The following is a 24,509-nucleotide window of genomic DNA, read 5'->3' on the forward strand; positions in this document are numbered from 1 at the left end:
GGGGGATAAGGGTGGGGGAGGTGCGATGAGGATGAAGACTAAGAAGGGACAGGGCTTGAGGTTGTTGGTTGGGTTGGTTGGTTGAGATGGGATGGGATGAAGTTCATGGCGGCGGGTAATGAGGGCGTTGATGGAGGTCCCTTGAAGTTGGATGTGGACGTGGACGTACCATTGTGGCGGTGGTGTGGATAATTTGTGCTTTGGTTGGGGATAGTCAATGATTGCTTTGCTGGTGTAGGTCGTCAAGCGAGAGAAGAGGGGGAGATGGATGGGATAGAAAAGTGAGAGTAGATGGATGATGGTTCAAGTCGGAGTGATTAGAAGGTAATGTAGGTAAGGTCAAGTAACGTTAGCTCTGACATCGATAGTAGCAGCGTAGGCTCCCTCCCGACTGGCGCGTCCGGCTCTGCCACCACAAGCTCCTCCGGCCGACCACACCGCCCCAACCCGCAAAAAACTCTCTGCTGCGTGCCATTCTCCATCCCCCGGCCCCAAGTCACGTGGCGCCATATTTCCCGTTGAAGGAAATTCGAACGTCTCGTACCTTGAGACTGGGAGTCCGGCTTGGATAGCATCACTCACAAACCACCTCCGCCAAAATGCCCGCCCTCATCTCCTCCCTCGCCCTGCGCACCCTCCGGACGCTCGTCCAGCGTCCCGCCACCACCACCACCCCCATCCGTTCCATCAAGACCGCTGCCACTGCTGCTGCTGCTGTCCCCCGATTCACCCCCGTCCTCCGCACGCCCACCGCTCTCGCAGCCCTCACCACCAGAACCCCCGCTTCACAAATCGCCCTCGCCGCGGCGGCGCGCCGCTCCTTCTCCACCTCCCCCTCCAGGTCCGCGACCTACAACCAAGTCCGCCGCGGCTGCCGCGTGGCGCAGAAGGCCCGGCGCTCGCGGTCGCCCGCCGTGACCGGCCGCGCCCAGATGAAGGGCGTCTGCCTCAAGACCGGTATCACGAAGCCCAAGAAGCCCAACTCCGGGGAGCGGAAGACGGCCCGTGTGCGGCTGAGCAGCGGCAAGGTCGTCACGGCTTACATTCCTGGTGAAGGTGGGTTCTACGTTGTTCCCTTCTCTGGTTTTTGGGGATGTGATATATCTCTTGGTTGTGCATGCTCTGGGAGATGAGCGGGCTTATATGAGGTATTGGTTATTAGCGACATGGCTGACAAGTCTCTTTTCCTCGATCCAGGTCACAATATCCAGCAGCACAGTGTCGTCATGGTCAGAGGTGGCAGAGCCCCCGATTGTCCCGGTGTGAAGTACCACTTGGTTCGCGGGGCTATGGATTTGGTATGTTGCTCTCTCCTCTGGAACAGGGTTGAGCGCTGTTCACTAATGGTGGCTGCTACAGGGTGGTGTTCCCAATCGCTTGACGGCCAGATCTAAGTATGGTACGAAGAAGCCCAAGACGGACTAAACGTCCGCAAGATGCGTGCATCGGGGAATTATGTTTGAGTCTAGCTGGATGATATGTTGATTCCCTGCAGGGGGGCTCTATCCTTGTACTATTTTGGTTGCTTTCTTTTTGTTTTCGTTTTCATCTTCAAAGGCATTCGGTTCATCGTTAAAACAGCTATGTACATTTATGAGACAGTCTCTGGAAAAGATAACACTTTCCATCTTATCAGATATCCACTTGAAAATCGGGATGCTCGCCGCAAAATGACACGGGACGAAAAAAAATTGAAGGAGAAATAACCACCGCCTCCATGACAATACATGTGAGACCGATAACACCGAGGCTCGAACACTCCAAGACACGGGGGGGAATATGAAAGTAGGGGTTGAAGGGGTGAAAATTGCGAAATAATCATGTTTGGGTCAGTCGGAAACGCCCCAATACTGTACTGTAGAACCGTAATGTTTTAGGCCTTCCTCCATGGCTGAATGGACTCCCAGCCAGCGTGTACGTGGTCAACCAGATGACCTGCTCTGTTGACCACTAGTACCCGGGATTTTCTGTTGAGTAGGACTAAAATACCGCAGATGAAGGTTGCCGAAATCAAAATTAATCCAATCATGCGGAGTCAGGTTTGGGCCTCATAGCCCTTGGGCTTGTCCAGGTTGTTGATCTGGAAGTACCGAGATGTGCCTACGAGCAATGGTAAGTAACCCGGCACCTACCCGGTGAGATAGTCAAACTTACAAGAGTAACCCTTCCAATCAAAGTTCTCGCTAGGGTTGCAGGAGCATCTCAGGTCCAGTCTCTTCTTCTCCTCGGTTGGACAGTGGGTGAATGGCACGTGATAGTAGCCGATCTCATCAAAGAAATGAATCTGCTCCTTGTCGAGAAGCAGGCCGGCGGCAATGGAGTGGACCGGGGCATCACCCCAACGCTCGTAGAAGAAACCACCGGCATGGTCCAGGGTCTCAAAGTAATCGATGTACGCCTTCGATCTCAGCCATTCCAGGCTTCCGACTTCGAAGTTAGACCACTATAGATCGAGTTAGCCACACCCTTGATAGTGATTCCGAAAGATATACATACGAAGTGGCATTTGTTGTAAGTCTTGCCGCCATCGTCACTCAAGAAGCCCATAGAGTTGTCGCTCGAGATGTGTTCCGGGTGTTCGCCGACGAATTTCTGCGTGGTGTCCCAGAGGGTCGGGATCGTGTCATAGTATTCGTAGAGACTGAGCGTGAAGCTGTACTTCTTGTTGTTCTCCTTCATGAAACGGAACGGATCCAGCGGGACGTCACAGTAGAGCTCGATGCTGGGCTCCACACGCCAGTAGTATTCGTAGTTCAGCATCAGCGGGTGGCGGAAGAAGAAGCCCGATTCGTAGCGGCACATGTGGCGGTAGCTTTCCGAATCGCCGTAGATGATCTTCTTCTCGCCCATCTCCTGCCGCACCTTCTTCGCTTTCTCCTGATCGATCCATTCGGGGTACGACCAATGCTCCTTGGGAATCACGCCATAATGGGTTTCTCCGGAGACGAGCGCCGAGGTGATCTTGATGAACTCATCGTCAAAGGGCTTGTCGTTCAGGAACACCCAATCGTAGTGATAGTTGCGGTTGAACCGGTCCTCCACCGTGCGGATCGACTTGACCATCTCCCAAAGGTCGCTGTTCCGGGCCAAGGTGACAAAGGTTGCGTTCATGCGGTCGGCCGCGGGGATGACCTTGTTGGATGAGTATGCGGCGGCGGCATCGCTCTGGGAGTACGAAGAGGACGAGGACGAGGAGGATCCATAGTTGAGTTTCGATCCGATCTGCTCCGGAATCGGGATTGCGCTTCTCGATATCAGGAAGAAAAGTGCCAGTCCCTAGGCGCATCGGGTCAGCCATGAAAGGAGATTGGGAGAAAACCAAAAAGAACTGACTGTGACAGCAAACAGGAGATATCGGACTGGCCCTAGAGCCATGATCACCGAGGTTTCTGTGCTTTCAAAATCTCAAGTCTGTTGATGTGGCTAGACTGGCGCAGAGCGGAGTGAATGTGGTAAATATGGAGGCCTTTCGCACGGGACCGCTTGACCTGGAGAATTGGGGGATAAAGAGGGAAAAGCGAGCGACAAGATGAAGTGAAGAAGAGGGAAAAGAAAAGAGCTGGAGACCTGAGATCCCACGGTAAGATCTCAACTACGCAGTGGACGAAGTGGACGGTGTGGAAGGAAGACTAGGCGCCGGAATTGCCAGAAAGTCTCGAGATGATCGGCGACAAGCACGGAGATGAACAGGGTGCGGTGGTGTAATTATTATGGGGCAACGGTCTCGATCTCTCACCAGTGTTTGTATGAGTCTTTCCCGAACCGCGGATTTGTTGCGACCGGGTAAAACATAAACAAGGGGGAGGGGGAAATAGAAGGAGGAGGGGCTGATAAGAAACAGAAAAAATCAAATAAATAAAGGGATCAAAGGGGAATTATAGTAATCTTAATTCAGGAGAGGAGAGGAAACTGTCTGTTCGCTACGGAGAGTAAAAGCGGACGAACAAGGTCAGCCCTGCGGCGGAGCATGAACTGAATCACTAGGAATGAATGGATGAATGAATGAATGGGAATTCTCATACTCCGTAGTCAATGGGAGGCGACGTAACCTCCCCAATGGTTATTGGCCAGGCCACGTACGTTGTTCGGGAGTTGGCCACCCACTCCTCAAGCCTGTTTCTGTTCTCTTTTGACTACCTAGTATTAATTATTAACTATTGCATCTTTGTTGTTAGAATTAGACTCGGGGATCGTGCTCGAGTCTATCATATTGACTGCAGCCGCAAGATCTATCTCTCCACTGATGTATAGAAACGTCCCTGTAAATCTTAGGAAATTGCCCCCAAAGCTTCGTATAGCCCGTGTCATTTGTGGTAGAAGTACTCCGTAGCTGTGGCTGTGTTGACAACGATTTGCCGGAAGGGTGTTACCACTCAGTACTCCGTAATTCAGTTACAATCATTTCGTGTTGTTGGGCGGGTGGCCGCCAGGTGGTGGCGTGGCTGCAGTGCACCTTATTTCTGCAGAACTTGACCGCCTCACAGACGTTGTGCCTCAGGCACTCAGACTAACACAGCTAAGCCTAAACCCACCTAGTCAGGCGGGTGATATCAGACCGGCTCTGAACCTCATCCCGCACCACAATTATGCCGTGGTAATTCCTCCTCCCCCCTCCCCACGCCACCAGCCCCCCCCTGTTCCCCATCCAAGCTGCCTCTGCCGAAGATGTCTTTCTTCGGCTTTGACACCACCCTGCCCAGGGACCGGGCTGCTCCTTCCGAGCGCCGGGGTATTTTCGAGACGCCTGATCCATTCGCCGAGGTCGCTCGCGCCCGTCTTGTTCAAGGATTCCGAGGCGGCGACGAGGATGACGATGCGTAAGGCCCCCCTCCTTCTACAATCCATTGACTTGCACCAAAGATGACTGATGGGCTTGGTACACGCGTATAGCATTGATTTCGAGGATACCTACGATGGCCTGGGCGATCAGCTCGACGACGACCAGGATGCCTTCAACGACGACACCTTCGGCGACGACCTCGGCGCTCCTCCTGTCGGAAAGGACTTCGATTTCTTTGGGAAGACCGCGCAGGTAGCCGATGCCATCGGCGAAGAGCAAATACGCTACAGTCTCCAGAAGCCCAGAGCCCCTGCTGCCGCCCCTGTCACTGCAGACATCATTGCCGATCCTGCTGTGAGTGCTGCCGCTGTGCAGCCGAAACGGACCGGTTATGAGAAGTACTCGGATCCCGGGTATATCCCGGACCTTCAGGCCAAGTCGAGCGTCTGGGGTGTTCAGAAGAAACCGGAACCCACGCCAATGATGATTGCACAGGCACAGGCACAAGCACAGGCACAGGCGCACGCTCAGGCTCAGGCTCAGGCTCAAGCGCAGGCCCAGGCCCAGGCCCAGGCCCAGGCACGGGCAAAGAAGATGCTCAGCTTGGAGGAGGTAGAGGCGCAGTTGCGGCGATACCCGTCGTCACTGCCTGGCCAGATACCGGTGTCTCTTCCTCAGTCGATGCCCGAGCCGTCTCACCCGCTTCAGCGAGCTCAGATGCCTCCGCTGCCCGAAGGCTTCGCACAGCTGCCACCTGAGCTTCTGCACGCTCAGTTTGCTAAGGGTGTGCCGCCTCCGGCGCAGCTGTTGCACCAGCCGCCGATGGTTCCCGACCCGTATCCGCTTGCTCCGCATGCTCCCAACATGCCAATGCACCTTCTGCAAAATGCCAATCTTCCCCCGCAGCACATGGGGCCGCCTCAACGTCAGATGATCCCACCTGGAGGTCCTCAAGCCCAGCAACAACAGCCTCCACCGCCTTCTCAAAGCATGCGGGCCAACAACGCCCAGCTGCCCGTGATCACCAATCCTCAACAGCTGATGCATCTGTCGGAAGAGCAACGAGTGGCATACTTGATGGAAGATGCGAAGCGCGCCAAGCGAAACCACAAGATCTTCCTCCTTTCCAAGGGCAATGGTCTGATGACTCCGCAAGACAAGAACTTCATTACCCGTATCCAGCTCCAGCAACTGGTGGCTGCCGCAGGTAATGTCGTGGACACGGATTCCGAAGCTGTCTTGGCAGAAGATTTCTACTATCAGGTCTACAGCCAGATCCGCGGTGCTCCTCGGCAACACCCTCATCAACCTCTCGGTCATTTTGCGCAGACGTATCTCCTCCAGACTGGTAACCGCCTCGGTGGTCACGGCAACCGGAGACAGTTCCAGAATGCCGACAACCACATGCAGAGAATGCAGCAGCAAGTTCAGCGGGCCGTCGAGGCTGCCAAGGCCAAGCCCAAGAACAAACAACTTATCATCGAAGGTAGCTTGGGCAAGATCTCTTTTGGCAATGCGAAGGCTCCGAAGCCCATGCTCAACCTCAAGCGGCCCGAGAGCTCCGAAGGTGGCAAGTTACCCAAGAAGCCTCAGACCGACCTGAGTCTGAGCGACCGGAAGTCTATCCTGACCAACATCGAGGGCGTCTACAGCACGCTGATGGAAATGGAAGATATGGAGCGCACCATGCCGCCTCCGCCAGACGAGAATGACCCCGAGGCCATTCAGAAGCATATGGAGTGGCGGCAAAATGTTCGCTCGCTCAACCAGAAACTGTGGCGCGAACTGAAGGTTATGGAGCCGATTGTCCCCAACACTAACACGCCTCACCCGTTCATCGCTTTCCTCTCTTACCCCAAGGGCAAGAAGGCCATCCCCCGTATCTTCCGTCACATTGACCAGGAACAACGCGTCACGATCCTTACCATGATCGTTGTGCACTTGGACACTTTGGACGTGGTCCGACGCGCACAGCTTATGCCCGGTGAGACTCAGCCGTCTCCGGTCGTCCGCGAAGCCATCGACCTCTTTTCTCAGACGGTCATGCCGAGCCTTCTCGGCTACGTCAATGAGGCTCCGTTCAATATCATCATTGGATTGTTGGGACTAGTGATTGCGCAGACCCATGTTCAGCTGGTGGCCAAGACCAGGATCGGACTAGGAATCCTAACCATGCTCCTGAGCCGCGCGGAAATTGTGAAGGAAGCCGACCAAGCGTCAGAGCGAGATTGGCAGCAGTGGGTTGAGAAATTCAACGTGCTATTCGATACACTGGAACCCACATTTGCCGATATCTTCCCCAGTTCCATCAATGCCGGTGACGATATGTACGTCTGGCAATTCTTGGCTGCCGTCGGTATCGGCGCCAGCCCCGATCAACAGCAACGCCTAGTCATTGCCGTGAAGTAAGTTGAAGCTTTTCTATGATCCATCGATTGGATGCTAACTACCTCTACAGGGATCGTGTAATGGAAACTGTTACGTACAGCAAGACGCTTCCTGCAGACATGGCCAGCCAGCGTCTCGGAAACGTTAATTTGTTTATGCGGGCCATCGGTCTGGACGTTGAACTTTTGGGTTAGAAAGCCAGAGAGGACATAGTGATCAGGCCTGATCTAAATGCTGGGTACTCCATGACCTTTGAAACCTTGTGTCGGTCAGGCCGGGCAGACTTGGGCCCATAGATGAGCGGGTTTGCCTCTAGACACATCGCAGTCTGCCATAAGCGGCATGCCGTTGTTCGTGCTGAAAGGGTTGAGCAGACGTGATCTACTGTTTAGTAGAACTGCACCCGGGGTATCTGAAACCCGAAGAACAAGAAAGAGACAGAGACAGAGAGGCAGCTGACAGGCAGGGTCGGTTGGTGCTCTCGGACGCAGCATTGGAGGGAGACAGGCCCAAACGAGCTGTCGACCAACCTTTGGCGGTGGTGAATGCGAGGTGCATTCTTCAATGATGTATTACCTACCAACTTTACGTACGTACTTTATTAGTTTTGTTCAGTGATGTCCTACAGCGAGATTTGGGGGACATGTTCGAAAGTCGTGTGGATAGCTTTTCTTCCATGTTCTATTTGATTATATTGTTATGCTTATGCAAGATCCACGATGGAAAAAGACATGATTGCACTATTGAATACTAAGTTATTACTGCTGCGGCTGCTACTAGTAGAGGAGGCCAAGCACTTCCCAGACACCACGCACTTCACGAACAGCTGTGGTTATCACCACAACTCCTATACAATATGTTCCTTACCCAAACACCAATATTCTTTATAAAGGTTACATAAGATAAAGTAAGTATATGGCCTCCTCGACCACTAAACAAGGTTTCAGCAGAAATCCAGCAACTTTCCCTTTCTGATGCTCTATCCAAGGTTATACTCCACGGGGTCAGTCCCACTCCATTTATTCACTAATGCACAATTTCACACACACTTACGAGGCATTCTTCCCTCTCCCCCTTGGTCTCCACCTCCCCAATTGCATCTGACCTGCCGCACACAATGGAGTCCCTCCCACCAGAGTTGTTCGATGCGATTGCAACGTGCCTGGCATACCTGGATCTATGTGCCCTGCGACTGACATACAAGGCTCTATATCGCGCCACCTTGCCCGTCTTTGCCTGCCGATATTTCCAGCGCATCCACAGTCTTGTCACGCCGGAGAGAATGGCCCCCCCCAGGTTCACTTCTCCCGCCTGATGAGGCTGCACCTGCACTGGGTCGAAGTCACCCAATCCGACCTTGCGCTTTCTCTGCGCAGTGCCGCCCCAAGTCTGCGCGTGGTGACCCTGGTGGCACTCAATCTCAAGGAGAATCTTCCCGACAGCTCCGAACGCTCCAGGGCCCCTCACGGCCATTTGGCGGAACTTCCGCAACATTCTTGAAACTACCATCCCCTCGATCCACGTCTTCGCCATGACGCGCATTGCCTGCCGTCGCCACCAACTCTGCTTCACCAAGTCTTGTCGGAAGGGTCGATCGGGCTCGTCCCACTCCATTGAATATTTGGATTGATACACTGAACCTCGACCCGGAGCCGCCTCTCGCGCGCGATCTCCCAGCCTCCAGTCATGGCAGCCACAGCCGCCACATACGAAGCACGCCTGTCACAAACCTGAGAAACGAATTGAACGAGGCGGCGGCGGCGACGACGTTCGAGCTTGGATCCCCATAAGAGGAAACTAGCCTTTTATCTGTAGCTTGAGATACTGCCCGAGGACGAAAGGGGCGGGTGGTTTTCTTCGCATCAGGTGTCCAGGAGTATAAGAGTATAGAAGGATGAGTCACGTGCCGATGTTATAAAAGCGGCGGCACCTGTATAGTCTTAGGCAAGTAGACAGGACTTGCAAGCAAAAGAGCGACTACTACAATAACTAATGCACAGCCGAACCAGCCCCCGGAGTCTAGTCCCAGGCGAGACTAGGCTAGACAAGCCGATATATTAGTTAGCACAGGCGAGCGTTGCAGTGGTGCCATCAATAGTAGGAATTAGGCCAGACAACCTCTTTCTTCCTTTCCTGACTGGCAGCAACTTGCAACCTCTAACCTACACACGGGGGGGGCGGGCAGAAGACCCTCGGAACTGAACTCGAGGAGCACAGCACAGATCCACTTTGCGCAGTGGAACCGCCGACCCGCTCGTGCTAATTGGGGTTCAGCCTGGACTGGAGAGGTCGGTTAAAGATGCATGGTTTTGGTGAGGTGCGCGAGTCGATAGATTACTATTTCCAAGGTGCTGGACCGTTGGAGTTTCCATGAATATGAAGGATTGGTCTTTTTTTGTGATTCATTTATTTCCCCCTGTCGTAAGCGAGTCGGACCGAGAACTGACTTACTGCTCTGCTCTGGCTTGGCTTTTCGGTCGGCTACGGCAGGGCAGGCATATGCATCGGGCCTGCAGCTTGCATGTGGCTGTGGCTGTTGGCTATCAGTCCATCCCTGTTCGTCTTTATGTTAGTTGTTGTCTGGCAAGTCGGCGACTGTCTCCCCACCTGAGACCGAGAGAATTGTCCCTGAAAAGTGTCATGATCGTGGTTTGATGGTTTGGGTAAATTAAACCGGTGGATTGGATCGTCCCGTTGACCACTCATTACGGGGAGGATTGTCTGGGAAGCACTGCAGTGATCATCAGCCAACGGGGCACAAACAATCCTTTGTGTTGATAGGAACAGGTAAGACTGTTGTACAGACTGAACGGAGGGTGTTGGACATACACAATGAGGATAGATGAGAGGGAGCAAGAAGTTGTAGATTACTCAACCGGTGCCATTCTATGCCGACAATTGACTTGGTGCAGCCGAGAGACGATGGATGGTCTGTTTGCGACCAGACAGACAAAACAGACAAATCGAGACCAGCCCGCGTCAGCCCCCGATAAGTACTAGTAAATTACCTCATCATACCCGGAAGTTACCACTACAAAACCGGGTTAACCGGGTTATGCCGGGCGGTGTAGACGGAGAAATAGGGAGTCTGACCATTCTGACCATACCGAAACGGTACCTGGTGCAGTGGTCCTCCTCCGGAAAGCCCCTCCACAGTCCACCCACTGCAGTCAGTGCCTGTGCCCCCCCCCCCCCCCCCCCCCCCCCCCTCCCCCCCCCACCATGTTTCCCATCCTCGAAAGCAGCCAACTCTTCCCTTCCCAGTCCAATCCAATGAGTCCACTCACTCCTCCTTAAATATCCCGTCTTACTGTCCTGTTCCTGTTCCTGTTTCTGTTCCCTTTCTTTTCTCCCCCCCAATCCCCTCCTCCCCTTCCTCACTCCAATTCTCTCTTTCCCCTCTCCGCCATCTAATCCAATCCTCCTTCATCATGTCTGCTGGTTCAGTTCTCGTCACTGGGTAAGTTCTACCATTGCACCCCAATCTCTTACAGCTGGAACTGACCCCGCAATCTCCAACCGCGCAGTGGCACGGGCTACATTGGCTCTTTCACCACCCTTGCCTTGTTGCAGGCTGGCTACAAGGTCGTTGTCGCTGACAACCTCTACAACTCCTCCGCCGAGGCTCTCAACCGCATTGAGTTGATCTGCGGCAAGAAGCCCGAGTTCGCCCAGCTCGATGTCACCGACGAGGCGGCTTTCGACAAGGTCTTCCAGGCCCACCCCGACATTGACAGCGTCATCCACTTCGCTGCTCTCAAGGTGCGTCTAACCCGTCTGCTTTGCCATTGCACCTGCAAGTACTATACTAAACATTTCCCCTGTGTTCAGGCTGTCGGAGAGTCCGGTGAGAAGCCTCTGGACTACTGGCACGTCAACGTCTACGGCACCATCTGCCTCCTCCGCTCCATGGTCCGCAACAATGTCACCAACATCGTCTTCTCCAGCTCCGCCACTGTCTACGGCGACGCCACTCGCTTCCCCAACATGATCCCCATCCCCGAGGACTGCCCTCTGGGTCCCACCAACCCCTACGGCAACACCAAGTTCGCCGTGGAGACCGCTATCACCGATCTGATCAACGCTCAGCGCAACAACGCCATCAAGGCCGGCAAGGAGGCCGAGGCCAACAAGTGGAACGGTGCCCTGCTCCGCTACTTCAACCCCGCCGGTGCTCACCCCAGTGGTATCATGGGCGAGGACCCCCAGGGTGTCCCCTACAACCTGCTCCCTCTTCTGGCCCAGGTCGCCACTGGCAAGCGTGAGAAGCTCCTCGTCTTCGGCGATGGTACGTTAAGATTCCCTCTCCTCTCCTCTCACCAGCGAACTAACACGATGCTAGACTACGCCTCCCACGACGGAACCGCCATCCGTGACTACATCCACATCCTCGACCTGGCCGACGGCCACCTGAAGGCCCTCAACTACCTCCGCGCCAACAACCCCGGTGTCCGTGCCTGGAACTTGGGTACCGGCAAGGGCAGCACGGTCTACGAGATGATCCGTGCCTTCTCCGCCGCGGTCGGCCGCGACCTCCCCTACGAGGTCGCCCCCCGCCGTGCCGGTGACGTCCTGAACCTCACCTCCAACCCTAGCCGGGCCATCCAGGAATTGGGCTGGAAGGCCGAGCACACCCTCGAGCAGGCCTGCGAGGATCTCTGGCTCTGGACCCGCAACAACCCTGAGGGATACCGGCAACAGCCCCCCGCCGAGCTCCTCGAGAAGCTCAAGAACTAAACTAAACTTGATCGTGAATGATACCTACCTTACCTACTGTTGATTTAATTAGCATGTCTTTGGCGACGGCGGAAGAACCAAAATCGCATCAATAGATTTGATCTGAATGAGACGAATTTCCTTTCTTAAAGATATGCCTGGTGTAATTGCACTTGCTTGTGTTTGCTGTGTTGTTGTCTCGCGAGTGGATGGATAGATGAGGTGTCATGAAATAAGTAATTGGATTACCCGACCCTTGAGGTGGATAGATGAGGTGTCTTGAAACAGTTACCTAAACTCCAGAACCATGCATGTATGCACTCCACTCTTAACCTCCCCCAAAATATCGCACCATATATACAGCCAGTCTATTTACCACTCTCGCCACTGCCATTGCCCTTCCGACTCCTCCTCGACCCAGGGGTCTGTGCCTTGGGCGCGGCAGCGGCCTTCTGCTCGGCCGCCTCCGCCAGTTCCGCCTCCTTCTTGGCCCGCGCCCGCAGCACGGCACTCTCCTTCTCCTTGACCTCGATCATCTTCTCACTGAACTCCCATAGCAGCTTGCCCGCGGCCTCGTCCCGGATCTCCCGCCGCGCCACATCCACCTCGCGACACTCCTTGATCATCCACCCGCCCTCGTCGCGGCCGTAGCGCGCCTCCATCGCCGCGTACAGGAAACTCTGCGCCCCCTGCTGCGGCGACTTGAGCACCAGCCACCACACCGGCCAGGTGACCAGGTACCCCAGCAGGCCCCACAGCGACCCGCCCGTCATCCAGCGCCGCATGCCGGGCGTGCGCGTGAACCCGGGGTCTACCATGATGACCCGCGCGGCCGGAGGGTGGCCGTCCGGCCGCTTGAAGGCGTTGAGATGTTTCTGAAACGAGTGCGCAAACACCATAAGGGCGAGTTTGCTCATCCCGAACAGACTTTCCGGCCTCTGCTTTTGTTTCTTGTTGTTGTTGGTGGTGGCTGTAGATGTCTTTTTCCCGTGACCACTCTTCCCGACCTTCTGCCCCGCCGCTGCTGACTTTTGCTGCTGCTGCTGCTGCTGCTGCAACACCTGGTGATTGATCACATCCTCGACCGTCCGCAAATCAAACGCGCCCGCCCGGATGTAACTCGACGAGCACCCCGCGAAGATGACGCGCACGTCGCGGTGCGCCGGCTGCGCGCGCAGCGCGGGGCTGAGGATACTCAGCAGATGGAAGTTGGCCAGGTAGTTGACCTGCCACTCCTCGTCGAGGCCGTCGTCCGTCAGGGTCTTTTGAGGGGGGTTCGTGCTGGCGCACAGGATGATCATGTCCAGCCGGCGCGGCGTGACGTTGTCGATCCATTTGGTGGCGAAGGTGCGGATCGAGTGTAGTGAGCCAAGGTCCACTTGCTCCGCGTAGATGAGTTGGTTGTTGGTCGTGCGCCGCAGGTCCTCGATGTATTCCACCAGGAACACGTCCGAGGGGCTGTGTTGCGTCAGCAGGATGATTTGCGCCCCGCGGGCGGCGAGGGATTGTGTGATTTGCGCGCCGATGCCGGATGTTCCTCCCTTTTTTTTGTTTAGTTTTTTTGGCTTTCTTTTTGGTAGAGAGGGGGGTATTGTTGGGGGAGGTTCGGAGAAACGGGGGGTAAAGGGAATCGTACCGTGATCATAACGACCTTGGAGTGCATCACCCGCTCCGAGGAATTGCGGGCGCCGCCAAAGTAAAATTTCAGGACGGCAATCACAAGAACCCAGGGGGTGAGCTTGAGGATCGTCCAGGCGATGGGGATGGAGGAGACACCCTCGGTGACACCCTGGACGATCAGGGGAATGGGCATTATGGTGGTGGAGGGACGACGACAGTGCAAAGCTTCAAACAACAGATAAGATTCGAGTCAAAGGGGAGACCACGACTAAGAAAAGGAGGGAGTTGACTTGGGGATTTGTAGTCGACAAAGATGACCCGAAATGAAGTCCAACAAATCTGGCCCGTCCGGCGGCCGCGCGGAGGAGGTTGCGGCTTAGCGGCCGATCTCCCGCCACTGCAGAGGTGCGTCACTTCTCCTGCCTTTTTCATCTACCTGTGGGTTTCTTCTCGACAACAACACCACCACCACAATGCCAGACAACAACCCCGCAGAAGAAGAAGAAGAAGATTACTTCCTCCCTTTAGAGGACCAACGCGTCTTCGGCGCCGGGATCCGCCGCAAGCGCGTCCCCTTCGTGCGCTCCTCCGACGGGCCCGACCTCAACACCACCGACGCCGCCCTCCACCGCCATGCCGCCGCGTCCACCGCACCTAGTACAACGACAGGCGCCACCATCGCGAACACATACCTCTCCATCGTCCTCGCGAAATCCGCTACGCCTATCCCGGAGGAGTCCACAGTAGATTTCCCAGCCATAGCTCCATCCACCACCACCACCACCACGAATACCCCCACCACCACCACTACAGCAGCAGCAGCAATTCCACAATCCCACTCCGCACCAACACCACCATCAACCACCACCACTCCCCCTGTCGAACACAACAACAACCCGAACCCGACATCTCAAATCTGCCAAATCTGCAGCCTCCCTTACACAGCAGCATCATCCTCATCAGAGACCCAAACCGTAACAGAAACCACCCCCCATCCCCACCCCCGCCCCCGCCCCCACGAAGCCTCCCTCGCGCACCAACTCTGCCTCACCCACTCGCACCCGCCCTCGCACCTGGACCGCACCCGCCCGGGCCTGCGCTACCTAGCCGCCTACGGCTGGGACCCGGACAGCAGGCTGGGGCTGGGGGCGCCGGGGCGGGAGGGGATCGTGGCGCCGGTGAAAGGGAAAGTGAAGGTTGATACGGTGGGGTTGGGGGTTGCAGGCCAAGCATCGGATGAGGAGGGGGACTACAAAAGACGGAGGCGCGGGGGCGGCAAGGATGCCGGGGGCACCAGGGGCAGTGGGAAAGTGCAGAAGTTGAATGCCAAGGAGGTGCGGAGGGGGCAGGTGGATGCCAGGAAGCGCGGGGAGAGGCTGCGCGAGCTGTTTTATCAGGATGAGAGGGTTTTGAGGTATCTTGGGGGTGGTTGAATTCATTTGGCGAGGGGAGGGGAGTTCTGGAATGTTTAGTGGCCTTGTTTCTGTGGCGTACGTTTAGATACCCTCCATTATTTATTGTCTATGAATTATTTTTCGTTGTCCGGGATGCGTGTACACTTTGCTTTGCTGATCTTGCTAAGATGGATTAGGGCCGGAGATAGCTCGAAACTAACAGACAATTGAACTTGGTATCACAGCTGCGCTAGATGAGATCAGGGTTGAGCTATGGAGTGGGCTACGGGGCAAGAGTGGCAGAACAGCCTATCGGAAAAAGTGGTGGCGTTTCTTCTCCTTCTTCTCCTTCTCCTTGTGCTCTTTGCCTGGCTTGGAGCTGGTAGGAACCGGAGCCGGACTCGGCCCGCCGCTGGGAGCCTTGTGTCCAAGTGACATCGAGGCCATTGCGGCCGAAGGCGGGGCAGCGGCGACGGGCTTCTTCGCCTGAGGTTGAGGTGGCGGGGGCGCTTCTTTCTCGAAGAGATGAGCAGGTGCCGTAGGTTTCGGCCGCTCGGCCGGGATGTCCAGCCGTCGTTTGTCGACGCTGAGGTCGCCGATCTGTCGCAGGAATAGCCCCGGCGAGAGCATATGGGACGTGGCCAGGTAGACATCCTTGGCATGTGCTTGCGAGATCTCGTAGCACGTACGCGCCTCGCCGTAGGTCGCGCCACCCGCCATGAAGACGATAATGCGCTGGCGAGGCTGCTCGCCGGTTGTGCGCGTTCGCGCCCACGTGGGCTTCGCACTCCGGAGAGATGCTTGCGACAAGGCATCTTGTGGGTTCGAGCCCTCGCCTTCCGTGTGTGGACGCGTGGGTGGGAAGACAGTCGTGTCAAGGGTGCCTCGCACCAGGTCCTCCAAGATCAGCTTGAGGTTCAAATCGTAACGAGTCAAACTTTCCTCTTCCATGTCGACTGCCGTTGGCGGCTTCCGAGTAAATAGCGGTTGTACAGGAGGCTTGTCATCTTTTAGGGGCTTCTCTACACGCACGCCAAGTAGGTCCAGATTGGATATGATTTCCCCGTCCTGCGGTGGAAGTTGCGCGTGTGCCATGAGCTTGCGGATGTCTCCGGCGAGCAGTCCGCCTCGGTAGATAATATAAAGTAGTAAAAGTCTCAGTCGTTCCGGCTGTCGAGTCGCTTCATCATCGAGGAGTTGAACAATCTGGGAGCCCAGATGCTTGGCCTTCTTGTAGTTCTCATCCATGCCGGTTGCCAGGCTTTGCTCGACAGAGCTGACCTCCAGAAGCTTGTGCTCCTGGAAGTATTTCATACACTCTTGTGCCATGTTCAAATGAAGTGTGTATGCATCGCGGCCCTGCTGAAACTCAGTCAAGCCTGCAAGCATATCCTTGATTGTGTTGACGTTCGCTTTGTTGTTGCTGGAGCTCATGTCAGTTTTAGGACATAGGATCGGAGGGGAGAACATTATGGGAGAAAAGCCTACTCTTCCGCAAATTGAGGGTTGGCTGCTCGAAACTTGGCGAAATCTTCGCCCAGCTTCCCCAGTACGTCCTTCATGTGCATGTGTCGGTACTCAACCCATACGTTGTCCTGCTCATTAATCTCCATTTCTTTGACTTCTTGATTGGCGCCGCCCTCATTGATGACGGTCTTGTACGTGACCTTGTCCCCATCGTTGATGGGCAGCAGATCATGCACCATGGACTGGTATGTAAACTCATGGAGCAGAGGCGCTACGACGTCCATCGAGCGGTCTACAACAAGGAGAACCCCGCGAGGGCGAGATGATGGGGGCGGAAAGTCCCGCTGAAATTGCGCGAATTGATCCAACTCGCTTTGAATGAAGCGGGCCAGGTGTGAGCATAAAACGCCGGCCTCGTGGGTAGGGGTCCTGGGCCGATAGTACCGGATGATCGGGTACTCTCCTAAGCTTGCACAGAGAGACACAATCTCCCACCGTTGTCAGCATGCAAAGCTGGTCCGTGGAGCTCAAGCTTTTGCCATACCTTCTGAGCCAGTCCTTCCAAGTGCGCACGGATCAAATGGTTGCAACCAGGGTGGAACAGAACTGGAAAGCTCCATGGATCCCGGAATGTCACGACGCGGGATTCGCGGGGGAAATAATCGGCATTCATGATCTGAACATTGGCGATATTATCATGCGCCATCTGCGACCGGTCTAGTCTAGCTCGTTGTTGCGGATCGAGGACTGCCCCGTACGTCAGCACCAACCATAGCACCCAAGGAATGCTGCGACCAACAGGACGTCCAAACCAGCCATGCTTTCTTGTATCTCTTCCGCTCAAAATCGGCCATCAAACAGTCGACAATATGCGGAAGGGGGGAAAGGATGTACAGCGCATCCATGGAGGCATTTGTTGGGCGCCGGTGCTCGATCTGTTCGACATCTTTGGAACCGGCCAGTTAGCGCCTACCGACATGTATAAATTCGGCATGAAGTTCCGCTTACTGGTCACGTTCAGGTTGAGGATATCGTCCTCGCTGACGGCATTGTCGATTAATTTCCGACTGGTCTCATCCACGACTAGGACCTTCCACTACAAGCGCCCCATGTCAGCGGTATGCGGATTGTGAGAGTGGTGAGGGGGCCGGAACTATCAAGAGGAGCAATGAGCGAGAGACCGTACCTCGTTCCCCGCCGCGTAACGAATGGTGTTCAGAATGACTGAAGGAAAGAAAGGGATAAATTAGTACGAAAAAATATTGCGCGCACGATAAAATAGCCAGGTGACTTACTGTCGCGCTGAATGTTGAGGATTGAGGCGCTCATTTTGGCTGACGGGCAGCCCTCCGCTGGGGCATAGACTTGTAACTTGTAACTCACAACACTGGGAAGAGGGGTGAGGAGTGAGGGGTGCTAAGGCAGTTTAGGGCAGCAGACCAGAGGAGGTTAAGCAAATGCAAGCCAGCAACCAAGCAAGGTAAGAGACAAGCAAGCGAGAGGGGCGCTGCGCGAAGATCAATCAGGGGGTGATGATGGTAATACTGAGTAACTGAGGTAAGTTATCTTTATGAAACGTAGCAGATGGTTTGAGACCCCTCGAGCTCCGAGTCCCGTCCGGTCCCCACCTTTTCCCTCTCTTTCCCTCTTCTCTCCTCCGCTGCCTAGTATGCTTTCCAAAGTTCCGCCGCAGGGGATTAACCTTGGGAAGGCGGTGTAGCCACTCGCTCCCGCCTCGGAAGTCTTCCAAGTTACTCTATCGCCGCCGCAGCTTGAGTAAAGGCAGAAAAAAAAAAAAAAACGTTATCGATGGCGAATTAATGACGGAGGGGATTTCTAAGAGGGAGCTTGCTGTGTTCTTCTATCTCTCTGCTAATATTCTTCACATTTGATCTCTTTTTCCCAGCCTTTCAACCCTGATAAGTGTGATAAGTGTGGTAATATCGTCCCGTCCCTGCGCCCTCACGCCTTGGACGATCCCGTTCAACAACCAGATTTGCCATTTGATTACGGAACGAAAGAACATACCACTCCACGATAGCATAGGCCTCAATCTCTCATTTCCGCGTCAGGCATGCGCCTATGGAGCAGCAAAGGCAGTCGATGCCTTTTGTGCACACTGCAGCCAATAGTCCGTCCTGCGAATCGGACCTTTGCAACTTCGCCAGTGCTGCTGAGAAAAGCTGTATGGCCAAGCACTTGTTCCTGAATTCTTTGGATTCAATGCTAATTCTTCTCCTCTCACTACCATCAGGGACAAAAAGATAGAGGCAATCGGGCCAAGCAAGAGCAAGGAAAGAATGCATCTCGTGCCAAGTCTCCTCCCAGAGATCGCCTAAGATCGACCGGACCTGATTTTGTGGCGGTCGTCAAGCAAAGTCTCGAAGGCTATCGCACCAAGCTCACGAGAGCGAAAGACTGGACATCCTTGGAGAGGTGGGATGCCTTTGAAAGACAGGTGCTGAATGCATGCAAACTAGACGATCGCAAAACTCCTGCAGCCGCGGGTGCCTTGCGCCGCCTCAAGAATGCCCTGCATGAGGCCTACAGCAATTATGGAGTCAGGGGACTGAGAGATGAGATAGAATTCCAGATGTACTCGGAAGATATCACGGCGGAATATGGGACACCGAACCAGGTCCGGCAGAAGATATTGGCTGACATGCGACGTCCGACGGAGTTGTTCCCGCAAGCACGCGCCATCCAGCGCACAATACACTTACACGTCGGTCCCACCAACTCGGGGAAAACGTACCATGCACTAAAACGCCTGCAAGCGTCCAAATCTGGCTTCTATGCTGGACCTTTGCGACTATTGGCCCAGGAAGTATACCAGCGCTTTACGACGGCCGGAATCCCCTGCAGCTTGATCACTGGTGATGAAGTTAAGATCCACGAAGGTGATGGTGATGAATCGGCAGCGATTGTTAGCAATACGGTGGAGATGTGTAGCATAGGACAGTCATATGAAGTCGGTGTCATCGATGAGATCCAAATGATCAGTGATACTCGGCGTGGGTGGGCTTGGACCCGTGCTTTCCTGGGTGCTCGCGTCCAAGAACTTCATCTCTGTGGTGAACTGCGAGCGGTTCCTTTGATTCGAGAGCTGGCAGCTCTAACTGGTGACAAACTCGAGATCCACCGCTACGAACGACTGAACGAATTGAAAGTTGCCAAGCAGAGTCTCGGAGGCAACTTAAACAATCTTCAGAAAGGAGACTGTGTTGTCTCCTTCTCGCGTCTTGGGATTCACGCTCTGAAAGCACAGATTGAAAGGACCACGGGGAAACGAGCAGCTATCGTCTATGGGAGTTTGCCGGCCGAAATTCGAACCCAGCAGGCTGCACTCTTCAACGATCCGGACAATGACTACGACTTTCTAGTTGCTAGCGACGCTATTGGCATGGGTCTCAATTTGTAAGTTGCTTTTGGTAATCGCCGACTTTCTCAGATACTAATATCGCGTCTTCTAGGAGCTGCAAACGTATCGTTTTTGAAACCGTGACCAAGCAGCTCCCGCAAGGGCTTGTGCGGCTCACTGTACCAGAGATCAAGCAGATCGGAGGACGAGCAGGTCGTTACAGGCCTGCTGTGCAGCACGGGAAAGTTTCTCAAAATGATAAAGAAGACAATGTCGGTTGGGTGACATCCCTCGAGGAAGTTGATCTACCTTACATCAAGCAGGCGATGGAGATAGAGCCCCCTCCCCTTGTTGCCGCGGGCTTGCAGGCTCCGGACTCTGTCTTCCAGAAGTTCTCGGCTCATTACCCGGCGAACACCCCCCTGGAATACTTGATCAAGCGCATTTTGTCGGTTGCACAAGTACATCCATTATTCTTTTTGTGTGATCCTCGCGCTCAGCTCGAAAACGCCGAGGTCATCGATGCCGTCGAAGGGCTGCGCATACCTGACCAACTGACTCTCATGGCCGCACCTATGTACGTCAAGGATGTCATCGGCAAGGATGCAGCTATTGAGTTCGCTCGCGCCGTTGCTGAGAACTCGAACGGTCATCTCATAAGCTTTTCGAGCCTCAATCTGGAAATCCTCGAAAAAGAGGTTTCAGCCAACAAACAGTACACCCTAGATTTGGAATCTCTACACAAGTCAATCGTCTTATATCTCTGGCTGAGCTTCCGTTTCGGCGGCATTTTCACAGACCGAACTCTGGCCATGCACGTTAAGGAGTTGTTGGAAGAAAGGATGGTCCGGGCTCTGACAGAATTCTCCGCCAACAAGCAGCTCAGAACGGACTCTTCTCTCCGACGGCAGCTCGCTATCGAGAGACAGAGTTTGGAACAACAGCAACTGTTGGCCGAGTTCGCCGATACGACCTATGGTAGCGGCATGGCTTCGCTTGATGATCAAGCGCAAGACAACGCGCTACACACAGACGACTTGCTGGAAGACCCTGTGCTGGACGACCCTATGGAAGATGCTAATCTGCAGGAAGAGGGTGCCCAGGAAGATGGTACCCAAGAAGATGGTGCCCAGGAAGAACCCGCCCAGGAGGAACAGACCCAGGAACAGTCAAGAGCCCAAGGAGGATCTCACTAGATTCATAGTTGAAGGGGCTCTTATCTAATGAGTCGTAGCGCATGTTCGTGCCTATCATGTTTGGTTCTTCTGTATATAGATCAGGTGGATTATGATCCTTGCGGACTTTTTGTATACTAGAAACTGAGGAAAGGAACGTATGTACAGAGATAACCCTACTCCGAATAACCAAGAATTGAATTCTGCTTGATCCGTCACACGTGCAAGGCATGCTAAGCTGTACAGAACGAAGCAGTCAAGAGTCGAGTTAACTAGGTAGTTACTCCGCAGTCACCGTATTTTGATGCATGAGATAGCGGCACAACTCAGGCGGCGGTGTAGCGCTATACTGTACATACTGAGTACATACCTCCGAGCTACGTCCGGGCGATGTCTACACCGCCTATCGAAGAGGGAGCACGAATCTCCTATATGAACCTACTCCGGCTCTAAATCGGTAATCAGCAGGGCCTGTGGCGTACTTGGGAAACACTGCCGTTGATCGTAGAGGTAAACGCCCAGGTCCTGCGTTCGAGTCTCGGCTGGCACTTGCAGACGCTGGCTCTACCAGTCGAGATTCAATGGTATGAAAACACCCGGGGATAAGAGGGGTTTTCGTAGCCTGCGCTGGCGGGCGAGCTTTTTTTTTTGATCTTGTTACTTCTTGACTCTGTTTCTTCTCATCATGACTCTTGGCATAGGTCGAAAGCTCTCGCCTGAAAGCTTCTTAATCCATTGTATGTTGCGCTTTCGTCAACTTGATCTTTTTCTGAAGCTGGGTATAACTTAGTAGATGAGACAAACATACTGCCAGCGTCTTATCTTATCGGTGGCGGACTACCCCGAACACGCCACAACGATTTTCCGCGCCAGTGAGCTTCGCCCATTTCGGTGCCGTCGTAGGTCCGGCACCACGGACATTGAAGCAAACCGGGCAGATCAACTTGTCCTTCGCCCCCCCCCATCATAAAACCACCTGGAGCGAATGACTCGACCCTCCTCGCCATCTCGAACGGCCTTTGTATTGAAGTCATTTCCATCTACTCAACGCGAACCCCAATCCGCCTGCCCCTCCCCATCTGCGAAACAAGAAAACAAGAACAGCATCCGCCATGGATGACCTCCAGTCTCTGGAGCTCTTTTCGCTCGTCTCGCGAATCACCGGAGAGCTCCAGAACCACTTGGGCGTCAGCGACAAGACCCTCGCCGAGTTCGTCATCGACCAGCATCTCAAATGCGGCTCGTTCGCCGAGTTCAAGCAGAGCCTGGAGGAGATGGGCGCCGAGTTCCCGCAAAGTCTGATGGAGAGTATCGATCGTCTCGTCCTCACGATGCATCCCAAGTACAAGGCCAAGAACGCACAGGCCCAGAACTCGTCTGGGGCGACTGGCGATGACGATATGGATATCCTGGGGGCCCTCGAGAAGAAGGCGCGCGTGTTCAAGGGTCTCGCGGTTCCGGATAAGGTGCAAACGTGGGATGAGGAGGACTATGCCTCGCGGAAGGATGTGCAGGAGAGCGATGCGAAAGCCGACGCGATGGATGATACGTTTGCGATGCTGGAAGGGCTGGCGGGCAAGGCGCGCGAGGACAAAGCCCCCTCATCGTCACGGGTGGATCGCAGCAGCAGGAAACGGAGTCGGAGCCCGGACTACGACAACCGCGACCGTGACCGTGACCGTGACCGTGAGCGCGGGCGCAGGCGCAACGACAGATACCGCTCGCGCTCGCGATCGCACAGCCCTCATTACGGCAGGAGAGAGGCTGAGGATGAGGTGGACGAGTTCGGCAGGTCGAAGAGCAAATACAGCAGCCGGGACGACGGATATCGCAATGGACACAGTGAGCGCAGGAGTCGCCGCGACCGAGCGGGCGATGATGACTACTTCCGCAAGCCTCCGCCGGTCGAGCTGGATGACCAGCCTATCCTATACAAAGTGTACGATGGTCGTGTGACGGGCGTGAAGGACTTCGGCGCATTCGTCAATCTGTTGGGTGTGAAGGGAAAGGTTGATGGGTTAGTACACGTCTCTGCGATGCAGGAGGGGGCACGTGTCAATCATCCTTCGGACTTGGTGTCCCGCAACCAGCCAGTTAAGGTCAAGGTCGTCAGCATACAAGGCTCTCGCATTGGCCTGTCCATGAAGGAGGTGGACCAGGTCACTGGCATGGACCTGATTCCTCAACGGCGTCTAGCGTCAGGGGCCAATATGGAACGTCTTGATGGTACTGGCGACGACGACAGATATGGTAACTTGAGCTCGGATGTGCCTATCATCGAGGACTCAGACGGCAGGCCTATGAAGAACCGGAAGCGTTTGACGTCCCCTGAAAGATGGGAGATCAAACAACTTATTGCTTCCGGGGCCGTTTCAGCGCTCGATTACCCTGACATTGATGAAGAGTATCATGCCACTTTGACCGGAGAAGGCACATTTGAGGAAGAAGAGGATGTTGATATCGAGGTTCGCGATGAGGAGCCGCCATTCCTGGCGGGCCAGACTAAGATGTCACTGGAGCTGTCCCCCATTCGAGTCGTCAAGGCACCGGACGGCTCCATGAATCGAGCCGCAATGGCAGGCACAAACCTGGCAAAGGACAGAAGGGAGCTCAGACAGCAGGAAGCCCAGGACAAAGCGGCGGAACAAGCAGCTAATGTTGATCTCAATGCACAATGGCAAGACCCGATGGTGGCGCCGGAGGAGCGCAGGTTCGCTGCTGATCTTCGGAATGCCCAGCAAGCGAAACCCGACGAGGCTGTACCCGAATGGAAGAGAGTTACGATGGGAAAGAACGTGTCTTTCGGAAAACGGACCAGCATGTCTATCAAGGAGCAGCGGGAGAGCTTGCCAGTCTACAAGTTCCGCAAGCAGTTGCTCGATGCTGTTCGTGACAACCAGTTGTTGATTGTCGTTGGTGACACTGGGTCCGGAAAGACGACACAGCTGACACAGTACCTGGCCGAAGGTGGATACGCAAACAATGGTATTATCGGCTGTACGCAGCCTCGCCGAGTAGCTGCCATGTCTGTTGCCAAGCGTGTCGCGGAAGAGGTTGGCTGTAAGCTTGGTGCGGAGGTTGGATACACGATTCGCTTCGAGGATTGTACTAGTCCGGAGACGAAGATCAAGTACATGACCGACGGTATGCTTCAGAGAGAGATTCTTCTTGACCCGGAACTGAAGAGATACTCTGTGATTATGCTGGATGAGGCCCACGAGCGAACCATTGCCACGGACGTTCTTTTCGGCCTGCTCAAGAAGACAATCAAGCGACGCCCCGATCTCCGGCTTATCGTCACCTCCGCCACTTTGGACGCAGAAAAGTTCTCGGAATACTTCAACGGCTGTCCGATCTTTTCTATCCCGGGTCGTACATTCCCGGTCGAGATCATGTACTCCAAGGAGCCCGAGTCCGACTATCTCGATGCAGCCTTGATTACAGTCATGCAGATTCACTTGACGGAACATTCGGGTGATATTCTTCTCTTCTTAACAGGCCAAGAAGAAATTGACACAGCTTGCGAGATTCTGTACGAGCGGATGAAAGCCCTGGGATCAAGCGTCCCCGAGCTTGTCATTCTCCCTGTGTACTCCGCTCTGCCAAGT

At 54.7% G+C, this 24,509-nt stretch overlaps 9 protein-coding genes across 9 annotated transcripts; 5 read left to right on the top strand and 4 right to left on the bottom strand.

Moving 5' to 3' along the window:
- Positions 1 to 599: 599 nt before the first annotated feature.
- BO72DRAFT_417639 (mitochondrial 37S ribosomal protein uS12m) lies at positions 600 to 1,630 on the top strand (the record flags this gene model as incomplete). Its single annotated transcript, XM_040942611.1, has 3 exons — positions 600 to 1,056; positions 1,198 to 1,298; positions 1,360 to 1,630. 3 exons carry the CDS (start codon positions 600 to 602, stop codon positions 1,423 to 1,425), a joined length of 624 nt encoding a protein of 207 aa, XP_040795204.1. The 3' UTR covers positions 1,426 to 1,630.
- A 298-nt stretch (positions 1,631 to 1,928) lies between these two features.
- On the bottom strand, positions 1,929 to 3,686 carry BO72DRAFT_27263 (glycosyltransferase family 15 protein). The gene is made up of 4 exons (XM_040940220.1): positions 3,334 to 3,686; positions 2,497 to 3,276; positions 2,155 to 2,443; positions 1,929 to 2,100 (listed from the first exon to the last, which is right to left on the bottom strand). Exons 1-4 carry the CDS (start codon positions 3,373 to 3,375, stop codon positions 2,036 to 2,038), a joined length of 1,176 nt encoding a protein of 391 aa, XP_040795205.1. The 5' UTR covers positions 3,376 to 3,686; the 3' UTR covers positions 1,929 to 2,035.
- Positions 3,687 to 4,665: 979 nt separating this feature from the next.
- On the top strand, positions 4,666 to 7,362 carry BO72DRAFT_392592 (deadenylation-dependent mRNA-decapping factor PAT1; the record flags this gene model as incomplete). Its single annotated transcript, XM_040941906.1, has 3 exons — positions 4,666 to 4,817; positions 4,891 to 7,185; positions 7,239 to 7,362. 3 exons carry the CDS (start codon positions 4,666 to 4,668, stop codon positions 7,360 to 7,362), a joined length of 2,571 nt encoding a protein of 856 aa, XP_040795206.1.
- A 764-nt stretch (positions 7,363 to 8,126) lies between these two features.
- Positions 8,127 to 9,121, bottom strand: BO72DRAFT_27294 (uncharacterized protein). The gene has a single exon (XM_040940223.1). The coding sequence runs from the start codon at positions 8,780 to 8,782 to the stop codon at positions 8,195 to 8,197; it is 588 nt and encodes a 195-aa protein (XP_040795207.1). The 5' UTR covers positions 8,783 to 9,121; the 3' UTR covers positions 8,127 to 8,194.
- Positions 9,122 to 10,545: 1,424 nt separating this feature from the next.
- On the top strand, positions 10,546 to 12,186 carry BO72DRAFT_453907 (NAD-dependent epimerase/dehydratase family protein). Its single transcript, XM_040946092.1, has 4 exons — positions 10,546 to 10,628; positions 10,696 to 10,930; positions 11,000 to 11,456; positions 11,511 to 12,186. The coding sequence occupies exons 1-4, from the start codon at positions 10,600 to 10,602 to the stop codon at positions 11,903 to 11,905; spliced, it is 1,116 nt and encodes a 371-aa protein (XP_040795208.1). The 5' UTR covers positions 10,546 to 10,599; the 3' UTR covers positions 11,906 to 12,186.
- Positions 12,049 to 13,697, bottom strand: BO72DRAFT_504341 (putative oxidoreductase; the record flags this gene model as incomplete). The annotated part of the gene is made up of 2 exons (XM_040949146.1): positions 12,049 to 13,425; positions 13,521 to 13,697. 2 exons carry the CDS (start codon positions 13,695 to 13,697, stop codon positions 12,253 to 12,255), a joined length of 1,350 nt encoding a protein of 449 aa, XP_040795209.1. The 3' UTR covers positions 12,049 to 12,252.
- A 232-nt stretch (positions 13,698 to 13,929) lies between these two features.
- Positions 13,930 to 15,319, top strand: BO72DRAFT_453909 (putative G-patch domain protein). The gene has a single exon (XM_040946093.1). The coding sequence runs from the start codon at positions 13,978 to 13,980 to the stop codon at positions 14,935 to 14,937; it is 960 nt and encodes a 319-aa protein (XP_040795210.1). The 5' UTR covers positions 13,930 to 13,977; the 3' UTR covers positions 14,938 to 15,319.
- Positions 15,050 to 18,005, bottom strand: BO72DRAFT_453910 (Sec1 family protein). The gene is made up of 7 exons (XM_040946094.1): positions 17,661 to 18,005; positions 17,552 to 17,589; positions 17,374 to 17,461; positions 17,165 to 17,311; positions 16,910 to 17,112; positions 16,387 to 16,853; positions 15,050 to 16,321 (listed from the first exon to the last, which is right to left on the bottom strand). The coding sequence occupies exons 1-7, from the start codon at positions 17,692 to 17,694 to the stop codon at positions 15,208 to 15,210; spliced, it is 2,091 nt and encodes a 696-aa protein (XP_040795211.1). The 5' UTR covers positions 17,695 to 18,005; the 3' UTR covers positions 15,050 to 15,207.
- Positions 18,006 to 18,136: 131 nt separating this feature from the next.
- On the top strand, positions 18,137 to 21,088 carry BO72DRAFT_490712 (ATP-dependent RNA helicase SUV3). Its single transcript, XM_040948147.1, has 3 exons — positions 18,137 to 18,550; positions 18,620 to 19,782; positions 19,839 to 21,088. Exons 1-3 carry the CDS (start codon positions 18,440 to 18,442, stop codon positions 20,920 to 20,922), a joined length of 2,358 nt encoding a protein of 785 aa, XP_040795212.1. The 5' UTR covers positions 18,137 to 18,439; the 3' UTR covers positions 20,923 to 21,088.
- Positions 21,089 to 24,509: the final 3,421 nt, after the last annotated feature.

This window comes from Aspergillus fijiensis, assembly GCF_003184825.1.
Source record: "Aspergillus fijiensis CBS 313.89 unplaced genomic scaffold BO72scaffold_110, whole genome shotgun sequence".
Lineage (NCBI taxonomy): Eukaryota > Fungi > Ascomycota > Eurotiomycetes > Eurotiales > Aspergillaceae > Aspergillus > Aspergillus fijiensis.